Raw genomic sequence first — 11,753 nt, forward strand, 5'->3', positions numbered from 1 at the left:
TAAGGTTGGATGATCTTTGAGGTCTCTTCCAACCTGGTTGATTCTATGATTCTAAGATTTTCCTAATGTTTTTATTGTGATGCTTGCAATGCCTTCAGGAGGCAACTCCATTAGAATGCACTGCTAGAACTCAATCTCTTAGATAATAATACCTGCTTCAACCTACAGTCCAACTCAAAAATGGTTCCTGCAGCAGTATAGTAAAACTATATACATATATATATACACTATATAAAACTAGATATATCTATATAGTAAAATCCTAATGTTTTTATTGTGATGCTTGCAATGCCTTCAGGAGGCAACTCCATTAGAATGCACTGCTAGAACTCAATCTCTTAGATAATAATACCTGCTTCAACCTACAGTCCAACTCAAAAATGGTTCCTGCAGCAGTATAGTAAAACTATATACATATATATATACACTATATAAAACTAGATATATCTATATAGTAAAAACTAACTGCAGTATCAGCAACATACTTTAAATTTGTCATGTTTGAAACAGTCAAACAAACTTACAACCCTAGCAGATCAGAGAGAGGTATTTTGATTCTCTTTTTCTTGGCATCAATTCAATCCCAGTACAAATTCAGTATACTTCATGATCATCACTGTTTGTCCAAGTGCTGTGCACGAAACAGAGTCCCCACCTCCACAGAGGTAATAGCTCTACTCTTTCGTGAAGGAGGTGACACAAACTAGCAATGGTCACATGAGAAGTCCAAGAGAAATAAACTGAAGTGCTATGAAACCATCTCTCTCACAGGTCAGTACCTTATATAAACAAAGGATTAATTGGGCTTGCTACAAAGCACTAGTATCTGACTATAGTTCAGAAGTCGTATGCTGAGGATATCCTGGGAAACAAACAAACAAACAAAAAAATCTTTCTTTGGCCAAACTTCAAGTAGGTATTAAAACCTGCAAAACTCCAAGAGAAAAAGAACAGTCTTTGATAAATCAAGTAGTATCAAGTCCAAAGATAAGCGTTTGGGGTGTTTTAACTCTTCTGGAACAGATAGCTAAAGTTTGGGTTTTTTTAACTCTTCTGGAACAGATAGCTAAGACTAAGATAGAAATGGTTGTATCTTTACATTAAACTATACCAGAATGTTACCAGCTGTCTGTAATGGACTTGAAATAGCTTCATTTAATGTAAAAACAATGGAAGAACTGAATTAGACTGGGACTGGAGCTAGATAGGTAATTTGGTCAACGCATGTATCCAAATAGCCTGCTTCTGTATCACTGGTCCAAAACCACTGGCATAATCAGATCTCTCTACACAGTTGTTTTTTTTTAACTAAGCCTGAACTGGATGATGTATCAAGGGACCTAGCTACAAGCAAACAAAGTGGTTTAGGAAATGGAGTATTTGCCTTCCAACAGCTTATTGCTGTTAGCTTTTACACATGGCATCCCTTAATACTTCACATCTCAACTAGTTCAAGACATCTCAGTGTCACAAACAATGTTTTGCTTATCAACTGTACATTTTGCCAAATAAACCAGAACATTTTCCATTGTTTAGAAGAGGCAAGGTTAATATTCATTTCATAGAAGGAACAGAAATCCTCACTTCCTCATCCACTTTATCTTGACTGGATCTTTCCTCCTCTGTTCTTTTCGATGCTATTTCCATTGCCTAAAGAAATACAAAACAAAACAAAGTTATCACGCTTTAGAATCACATCACTAACTCTTTAGAATCGCATCCAACTAACTATTCCCATCTGCGTTTCTCCCTGTACTCCACTGTCACATTCCAGCTTTCCCTATGGCAATGCCTTCAGCGACACCTAATGGTAACCAACACTGCTGTGAAGCTTACTTACAGCTGCAGATTGGGGCTGTTATGAGAGGGAAAACACTTGCTGCTCCTCCCAGACCAAATGATGGCAGGCCCAGCATGGCTACAGGACATAGCAGTGCAAGGGGAACACAGTGAGCAGTGCTCAGCCCTGGAACTTGGCTCTTCTCACACACACTGAGCAAACAAGAGGAGCACAAGTAACGGGAACCACTGGCACAGGTTGGTCTCATTCAATCTCCAATATGACAGAAAGTACACATCTGGAAATCTCCATGCTGTACTGGTATTTGGACCACACTCATGTGGTCTCGACCAGGAATGACACACCAAATCTCCACTCTTAGCATGACATATGTGGCCATCATTTCTCTTGGGTTCACTTAAGAAGAAATTACACGCACACACCTCCCTTTTTAAAGAATATCTAACGGAGCAGAATACTGGCAGCTAGAGACGAAATATATGGATGCAGCACTGAGGAACTTGACCTCTTCCTAGAATCAACGTATTCTGCCAGCCACTGTATTTGGCTAGCAAGGTCTTGTACCTTGGAGTAACACTGTCCTGAGTCCCTCCCTTCCCCCCTCAGCCCACCCTGCTCATATCTGCATTCTTAACCCCATTCCCTACATAAACATGGCGATATTTCTGTAGAGCTTCTCCTTGCCAAATAGAAAGAATTCATTTAAAGCATCCTAGCACCTCAAACAGACATTTGAGTTTTCATTATTAGACTTTCCCAGAAAACATACAATAAAAGTGCTGTCACCCTATAAGAGTATCAATGGAAAAGACCTGTAGGCAATTTTGAAGCACTAGCATAACAGTGTCACGCACCAGCTTCCTTCAATTTACTCTTCAGTGTAGAGTAAATGAGATGAAGGAGCCTGAAATAGATCTGATTTTACTGCTCAAGTCTTTATACATAAGCAACAAGGCCATGAGATCTTACCTTAGCCAGGTAGTCATCAATGTTCTCACTTGTGATAGAAGGATCAGTAATAAACTCAAAGAGCTCCCTCACTGTCATCACTGCAACATTGTGCTTCTGGAAAAAGTCTACCAGGAAACAAGGGCAGAAAAAAACCCCAGAAGTAATTACACCTATGCAGCTGTGATGATAAAGTAGGGGCTAAGAAGTAAAGAATATAAGACAGGTGTGGTATATGCAATGACTAAGATGGAAAAATGTATTTCAGGTAAGAAATGGAGACCACAAAGAGAAACAAAAGTATCCACCAAAACACAGTACAGCCTAATTGTGATCCACCTGAAAGGGAAGACAGATTAACATACTTGAATTTTCCTCAATACACTTGGAATTGGTCTATTGAGTGAATTATGACCAAATTCTAAGGCTGCACTTCTGTACTGAAAAACAGCAGTGAATGACACTAAGGACTGCTTAATAAGCATTTCCTAATAAAGTTCCCAGGTCCCTCACTATGAAAAATTAATCACAGAAGGAACACGAAAAATTTAAGTTTGAAGGCAGCTCTCTGTGCACATGGAAGCTCTAGTCACTGCTATGATCACAGCTAGAGCAGAACATAAACCAAGCTGTTTCTTAAGAGTCTCTGTAGGAGGACTAGGCAGAGAAACTTGCAGTGACAGAAAACAAAGCAAAATGTTAAAATCACTGTAAATTCTCTGAGGAACTAGAATATCTAGGGAGAGCAAGTCAAAAGACAAGAAAAAGTAGCAAGGGTGCAATTAGCTAAGCCAGAAGGGATTTAATAGAAATCCATGATCAGAAAAGCAATAAGGAAAAACTAGCAATCTGGGTATCAACAGACACATAGTATCTAAATCCATACAGTTTTTTGCACAGACTTTTAAGAGCCTCTGTAAAGTAAGAAAAAGCCAATCTGAAAAGCAAGGGGGAACAAAAGCATCTTGCAATGAGAAATTTCTTGTTCTCAGGGACACACCCTACCAGGAGGTGTGTGTCTGTTACACAACACCTATACTCACACACGAAGACCAAATTCTCAAGAGAAAAACAACACAAAGGTAACATGTTTATCGAAATACGATGACAAGCGATAACATCTCTAATTAATTACTCTATGCCTCAATCCTCTCAGCAGACCTGGACAAGTAAGTGCAGAGAACTTTTTAACACACAGTAACTTCTTGCCAGCTGAAGAATTCCAGATGTGGATTCAACTCACAGTAGGAAACACATCAGTATATCTGCACAGTATTTTAAGAAAGGGAAGTTAGGATTGGGGTGGGAACTGCTGCAGACTGAGGCTGATCTATCACAAGTCTGTGATTCAGCCAGGTAACTCGTTTCAGCCAGATGATTTCTAGCAAAATAGGCTGCACTCTTCTGAACTCAGCACAATACACAGCTCCCGCAGGAAGCTGTGAGAACACAGGAGAGGAAGTATTTTTGCGGAATTTTGACAGCTCCTACAGTCAGTTATACCTGGAAGAACAGAGAGGAACACAGTTCACCTTGCTAACTAAACCAGCTGTCAGAAGAAGGGTCACAGTGGACCTCACTCACCGTTAACATTGGAACAATCCTTGCGCAGGAACTCCAGCGCGTGAGGGTGGTCATGCTCCACGGCCTGAGACACATCAATGATGTACACATCCCCACCATGGTACCTGGAAAAATACCACACAGAGCTGCACTACCTCCACCAGATTACTGAGGGGCAGGGAACAAAGTATGCTGCAAACTTCAAGAACCAGCAAATGATTTAAACCTATTTCTACAGCATACACCTTGCATGTTAGGGCCAGAGTGGCTTTTTGCAGTCAATTCTCTCCCTCCTCTACACAAGCTGTACTATTAAAGACATAGTCTGTTCAAGAACACAAAAAGCAGCGAGGAGAAAAAATAATAGGAAAAAAAATGATACATTACTAACTTTTCCCCTAGTTGAGGTTTCTTTTCCTGGTTGCGAGGGAGTTTTATTTGGGGTTTTTACATTTTATTCTAATTTGAGTTTTAGTTTGGTTTTGTGGAGTTGTTTGTTGGTTTGTGTTTTGGTTTGATTTTTTTGTTTTAACAGAGAAAGCTGGGACCGGGGTGAAAAGCTACATAATTACATAAGTTACAAAACCCAGTCACGAAAGAGACCCCACCCTGCCTTAAAGGTACATTTGTACTCTCACATAGACGTTGCCAATGCAGATATTTAAGATGTCACAATTCAGAGTAAAGATTAAAAACATACAGCATATTAAATTCACTGAGATCTGCGTGAACAAGTCTGGCATCTTGGTACATTCTTCTCATGTACTGGATGATTTGCAGATACAGCTCCCGGACTTTGGAGTCAGATAACTGAGCATTCTTCAGCAGAGGAGCAGGCCTTGAAATTACAACACAAATAACAGAAAGTGAATACTTTTGCCTTCTTCATACCAGCTGCAAAGGCTCTAATTGCTGTACCTGATCTTTCTGCTCACTGAGTATGTCTAGCACATAAGCATGAGCAACTAAGTGCCAGGAGTCAGGATGAAAGGCAGCAAAGCTTGGTCTATGCTTGCCAAAGATACTGGAGCTCTCTTTCCAACATGAGCTAATTTGGACCATGCTACATTAATGTTTGTATTACAAAACTATGAGTTACCTTCATGTACAACTAGCAAACCTTTCCAGCCTTTATCTCTGGTTAAGTCACTTTACAAATTAATTTTGCACACAACTGAGGCTTCAGAATCACAGATTGCCTGCAGTAGTAGCTGGCAAATGTCTGGGTATTCCATAGGTCACATGCACAGGCAAGAATAACATGTTAATTTCACAGGACTAAAGTAATAGCAAGTAAATTCAGATACTTGGTTTCTTTGGTTTTAATAAACCTTTGGAGAAATCTACTACTAAGTAAAAAAAAAAAATTTAAAAAAAAAAAAACAAAAAAAACCCCTCAAACCAACCAAAAACTTCATGTTTTAAGGATTCTTACCTATCACCTTTACCAATAAAGCCCATGACAAGCACATGACTCCTTAGCATAATTGGCTCTGGGCAAGGTATCTGGGCTGTATTCAACCTGTAACACAGGAACAAAGTCACACAAAAAATAAATCCCAAACTCTATTTGCATTGCACTAGTGCATAAAGGAGCTCTGTTGCTTTAAATGAAACAGCTAAGGAAACTCTTAACTTGTGAAGAACAACTAGGAAATGCATTAAAAAACCCACAACCATTCCAGCTCTGACCTTTTTCTAAGCATTCCTGAGTTGGACAAAGAATCTTTACACAGTTCAGGTTAATCCTAAATTAACCTATATCACACAGTGTGCTACTACTCAGCAGCAGCTATTTCTAGCTTTTCTTTCCTGTTCAGTCATGTTGGACAGAGTTCAGACATTGAACAGCTTTAGAGCATGAGCAGCAAAACAAAAGACTATCTTTATTCCTCTCTTCCATTTCTCTCCTATAGTGAAGCTTAAGACACTTTCCTGAACACTCCAGAGACCCTAAAAGGTAGTGATAGCTACAGTCTAGCAATAGGAGAGTACCTCCTATAGACTTACAAGTTTCAGTTACTTTGCATGATGAAATAAAAACTGGAAAAATCACCTTATTAAATTCCTCATTTCTTTTTCAGCCCATGTCTTCACCATTTTTCTTGGGTTGCCTTTGCAGTATCCATGACGAAACCTTTAAACAAAGAATAAAAGACAACAGGGACTCTTAGCCTAACAATGCAGTATTAGCAGCAGTGATTTTACCACCTTTCAAACAACCTCTACTCCCCAGTAAAACCAGGCAGAACCTAAACTCACCTGAATTCACCACTCACATATTTATCCCGATCTTTAAACATCAGAATAGAGGTTTTGTAAATCTTTATTGCTCTGTTCTCTCCATTTGCAGTACTGGCATGATATACATTAGCCTGTCAGATTATAAAGGGAAGAAATAACATTAAAGAAAAGCTCTTTAAAGCAACATAATCTTCTCTCTTCTTCTCTTTCTGACACCTGGAAAAGACCTGATCTCACCCCAGCCCCTACATGGCACCAGCTGAGTGAGACTGCACTCAAGGGCAGAGAGGCAGCTTACAAGATGTCAGACAGGACGGGGTGCAACAATGCCTACAGGACAAATCCAACATTGCACAAGAAAACTCTGCCTCATGCACACTTTGGAGAAGGAAACAAGCCCTTGTGTCAAGGCTTAAGTTGAGCCTGTGCAGTATTTAGGCACTACAGCATGGCCCACCCTCTACACAGGGTGGGATCAGCCTAGGTGACCAGGTATTCTAGAATTGATTTATTCATTTACTTGTTAATTTGTGGCCTGGTTTTAATGATCTGCAATATTATAACAGCACACAAACATGCTAGTTTGGCAAAAGCCATGAAGGTTTAATAGTTTGTCAACAGAAATTTGTTACATCACTTAGATACTCCCATGTCTGCTGACATGTGTCTGAGCTGCATGCAAGTGTCTCACACGAACAAAGAACTACCTGGGTTTGTATGTTTTTCTCAGGCACCATTTAATACTATGTGTATGGTTTTTTTCAGGCACTATCTAATATGTGTACATATAACTTTTCAAAATATTTTGGTTAAAAGATACAAGAAAGATCCACAAATTGAAGATAATATTTAAGTATTCTTTGAAATTTTTCATACTTGGGAAAATTGGTTTCCTTTGCCTTTTTTCTTAAGAAAACTTCCTACACAAAACATGTAGCACTAAACCCACGTATTTTAGTACATCTTCTGGGCACCATAAACTTTCACCTAGTTTGCTGAAAAAAACAAAAAACCCCCTATGTCATTTGCGATAAAACTTACTTCTTTCCCTGTGCTGATGCAGCCATTGATTTCTGATATAACACCTCTAGACAGCATCTTGAACAGAATCATTCGGGTCCTTGGATCCAGCACCTTAAATTTAATACAGAAAAATCAGCAGGGGACAAAACCAAATAATACAATCCAGTCTTAGGGCCATACTAAAGAACCCATGGCCTCAGACTGTTCTCAAGGAGCTGATGATAATCCAAACTGCAACCACTCAGAAGTCTGCCACAACTCTAGAATGATGCTCCATTTTGTCTTCCAACATTATTACTTTTTCTTTCTTTTAAGCTAAGCATATGTCCTTGAGCTAGCTCTAGAAGAGACAAATAGAATTACTTCCAATCATAGTTGCATTAAATGTTTTAAAATAAAGTTTCTCTTGGGATACAGCTACCATAACTGAAATAGAGCAGCTATGTGGCTTTGGGCCAGTAATAGTTCCAGAAGACAAAAAAAAGAAAACCCAGCATTTTTTTCCTGTTCTTTGGAATTTAATAAAAGCTGGAATTACGTATTGCGTATATGAACAAATCATACTGCTAAGCACAAAAACAAGCTCCAAAATGTTTATGGAAGCAGATACAACCTTGACACTTCAAAGAAAGAAACAACAGGTCTCCTCAGGGTAACAAGGGAACAGAATTCCAAAGCAACACTCTGTTCCTACTGTATCTGTTTTATCATTTATTCCAAAATTATACATTATTTGTCTTGGTCAAAAGAGAAATTTGATGAATAAAGGACTTACCTGTTCTACTGTTGCTCTGTCTGACTTATCTTTGACTCGGTACCTAGCAGAAGTGAAAACAAAAGAATACAACCCCACATATGTACTGAGTACTTTGACAAGAGCAAACCATGACATTGTGTACCAAAGTTGACAGCCTCAAGAAGTAAGGCTTTCAGGTCATACAAAAGCAAAGGTTTTGCCTACAGGCAGAGGGATGAAAAAAAAGCCTGAAACACCACCATAAACATCACTGTCTTTCATGTTTATAGCTATGTGGTTGCCCCTGCTGAATTATGCTCATTCAGGAGAAAACAGTATCTGTCTTTACAATTTCAGGCTGCAAGCTGCAGGCCTACAAAAAAAATCTTTAAAAAAAGTACTTTTCCCTCATCAAATCATTAGGAGGCTTCCAATACCTTTCTAGCCCAATAGCTTAAGGATCTCTGTTTAAAGAAAAAGAGTATCAGAGATAAAATAATCTTTTCTAGGGGAATGACACCTGTCACTTCTGTCTTACTACTCCAACACAATCAGATGTGCTACCAGTGACAGAAGAATCAATACACTGGAATGATTTAAGCAACCGATTTGGAAGCGAAAAAGTTTAAGACTAAAAGGCAAACTGCAAACAAACTACTTATAAATTTCACTTTTTCTTAACAAATTTATTCAAAACTCAGGATCACACTGGGAAATAGGCACTACTCTTCTGGGTTCAAATAATTTAAATGAAAATAGAACCACATGTAATACTCACATGTCTGCTTCCTTCTGTCTTGACTTTTCTGTGACTCTGTTTATAACAGAGTCATCAAAATTTAGCTTATCTGAAAAACACATATGAAGAAATGAAGGAAAAAAAAACACACCACCACCAAAACCCAAAGAAGTGTCCTATGTTTGGAACTGCCCCAGAATTCTACTGCCAGTCAATATGCCACAACACAATGTTAAAACATAGGCAGAGCTTCTGTAACAAGCAGAGCAGCTTAGTTACCCACCAGGGTTAACCTAGCTCTTCATTCTGTCTACGTTTCAAAGTAGGGCTATAAGGTAACAACACAGACGAGCGAGACAGTTCCACAGACTTGGAGTTGTAATGCCATCCAGAAGTAATGCCTTTTGGATAACATCTCACCATTAAATTTGCACCAATCACAGCTACACCTAGTCCTAAGAGGCTGTGCTGAGCAGCTTCTTCACTTATCACAGAAACTCTACTCCTGAGAGGTATCTGTTGCATAATGTACCACCCTACTACTACAGTGGGCAGCAATCATCTAGAAGACGTGCCCTGCTAGCAGCTGTGAGAATGACCAACATCATCCCAACAGAGAGTAGGTATCCTCACTCCAGACAAACAGCTTGTTCCTACAGAAAAGCTAGGGAAGACATAGTTTATGTGCTCAAGGGGAAAAATCCCCAACAAAAAGCTGTATGGCTCTGAAGATGGAAAGAAAGGGCTACGACAGCCAGTTAATAGACACTAAAAGCAAAAAGAAGTACACAAAAGCCATTTTTAACCTGTCTGGCAATGGTTAACTCACTCACTCTCTTCAGACTTAATGTAAGCAGAATTAGTCTGAGAATGTCACAGAATGGCAACAGTTCATAAAAGAAGACAATGCAATCATACTCACCTAAATTAATTTTATGTTCAAATTTCCTTAGAGCCTTGTCTGTAGGGGTGGACATTTTTGCTGAATAACAATTAGGGGTCTGTCTATTTGCCTGAAACAAAGCATTTGTCAATGTAAGTTTCCTTCTATACACAGCCCTTTGAAGTACAGACAGTATCACTGGAAAAGTCAGTTCAAATGCCTATGCCCAGAGCTATAACAAGAAAACCACTAAGGGTGAGGAAAAGGATATGGATTAGCACCAGATTTTACTTAATTCAAGAAAAGAAAATACAGGTAACACATCAGTCATAATTCAAAAAAGTGCCCCAATTCAGGGTTATTTTTAGTCTTGGAAGCTGCAAGTCTGTCATATAGCACTTTTTCTGTCTGTAAAGGGAAGGGAAATAGCACACATAAACAAGGAGAAAAATGAGAGAAAAAATGTCAAGGTAATGAACAGAGAAAACTTTCCAAGATGCTGTCTTTTCTTACAGGTAGTCCTGTCCAAACACAACTCGTACCTGAGCAAGGTTTCACCAACATTGGACAGCATAAACTCCTAACTAAAGGCAAGAGTAAATCACCCAAGACAAGCGCTGCTGATAAGCTGTGATCAGCACCACTTTAATTTATCTCAACTGCTCTGCTGTTGGTATCAATTGTCGGGGGTAATCCGCGCGGGGAAGCAAGCAGCCGACTCAGTGTGAGTGTTAAAGCAAGCTTCAACTTTATTGTTAGCTCAGTTTTTCTTTTATACGGTACACGATAAATGTGCTTATTCATCACTTTAGCATTACCTAAGCTCTAAAAGTTACATTTATATACTTTTTCTGCTTGCGGCTACAGCTCTGAAGAATTCTTCTTTATGCTCTGAATAATTCTTCTTCATTCTCCCGGATCTAAGTTATGCTTTAGTTGTTTGTCAAAGGTAGCTTGCCCTTGAGCTTGCAACATTATGCTGAGAAGCTAAATTCTTGAGGCCTACTTCATAGTTATATGCTCAAAGTTCCCATAGGGCCTTGATCGCACAATGCGCTCTTGGGGCTGTGCCCCTGTTCCCTTAGCCATTCTTCAACAATTCCCCCTTTTTCTTTTTGTGCAAGCAAGGCTCCATGGGTCATTGTGGATACATTCTTAACAATACAGCTATATGCTAATCTAACAATTATGACTATTAGTAAAACAATTCCAAGCATCCTTAATACTTCTTTAACTACAGATAACAACCAAGGTGACAGACTACCAAACATTGTTGTCTACTTATTATTGGTTAACCACTACCACTAGCCCACCTTACACACAACACAACTGGCCATCAACATATCAATCATAAAATGCCCAATCATTATTCTCCACCCCTAACTATCTTCAACTTCTGTATTCCACACCCAGGAGCTGCTTATCTCCCTACCTTCTTTCTCACATTCCCACTACCTTCTTTCTCACATTCCAGGCGCAGCCTTGTCCTTGACCAACTTAGCTTGCAGCTCGCTCAGGCCCCGCTAGCAGGGCTGGATTGCACACGTCTGTTAGCAATCAGAAATTCTCCCAACATATCTCCCGTTTGTTTTTGAGCAGAGCGCAAAAGCAATAAAATTAATCACAAAGATACATTCAAATTGTCGTAATCGTAAAGTATGTTGTTGTAATCGACTAGAAAATTTACGACTACAACAACACACTTCACAACCACAACAATCTCTAAACCAGCGGCGGCTGCTGGGGAGGGCAGGGCACTTGGCCAGACGGCTTCTTCTTTTGCCGCCAGCCCCCCCCACGGCGGTGACTGTACTGG

At 39.4% G+C, this 11,753-nt stretch overlaps 1 protein-coding gene across 1 annotated transcript in view; it reads right to left on the reverse strand.

Annotated features, from left to right (window-relative positions):
- The window catches only part of RIOK1 (RIO kinase 1), an 18,604-nt gene that overhangs the window by 3,777 nt on the left and 3,074 nt on the right, over positions 1-11,753 (reverse strand). The window contains exons 3-13 of the mRNA XM_009072183.1: positions 9,977-10,067; positions 9,094-9,163; positions 8,355-8,397; positions 7,598-7,690; positions 6,575-6,687; positions 6,369-6,449; positions 5,748-5,834; positions 5,013-5,150; positions 4,334-4,437; positions 2,771-2,877; positions 1,585-1,650 (exon numbers count right to left, since the gene is read on the reverse strand). Of these exons, the coding sequence (XP_009070431.1) occupies positions 1,585-1,650; positions 2,771-2,877; positions 4,334-4,437; positions 5,013-5,150; positions 5,748-5,834; positions 6,369-6,449; positions 6,575-6,687; positions 7,598-7,690; positions 8,355-8,397; positions 9,094-9,163; positions 9,977-10,067 (993 nt within the window). The remainder of the gene's footprint in view (positions 1-1,584; positions 1,651-2,770; positions 2,878-4,333; positions 4,438-5,012; positions 5,151-5,747; positions 5,835-6,368; positions 6,450-6,574; positions 6,688-7,597; positions 7,691-8,354; positions 8,398-9,093; positions 9,164-9,976; positions 10,068-11,753) is intronic.

Source organism: Acanthisitta chloris, unplaced genomic scaffold, assembly GCF_000695815.1.
Source record: "Acanthisitta chloris isolate BGI_N310 unplaced genomic scaffold, ASM69581v1 scaffold9723, whole genome shotgun sequence".
NCBI lineage: Eukaryota > Metazoa > Chordata > Aves > Passeriformes > Acanthisittidae > Acanthisitta > Acanthisitta chloris.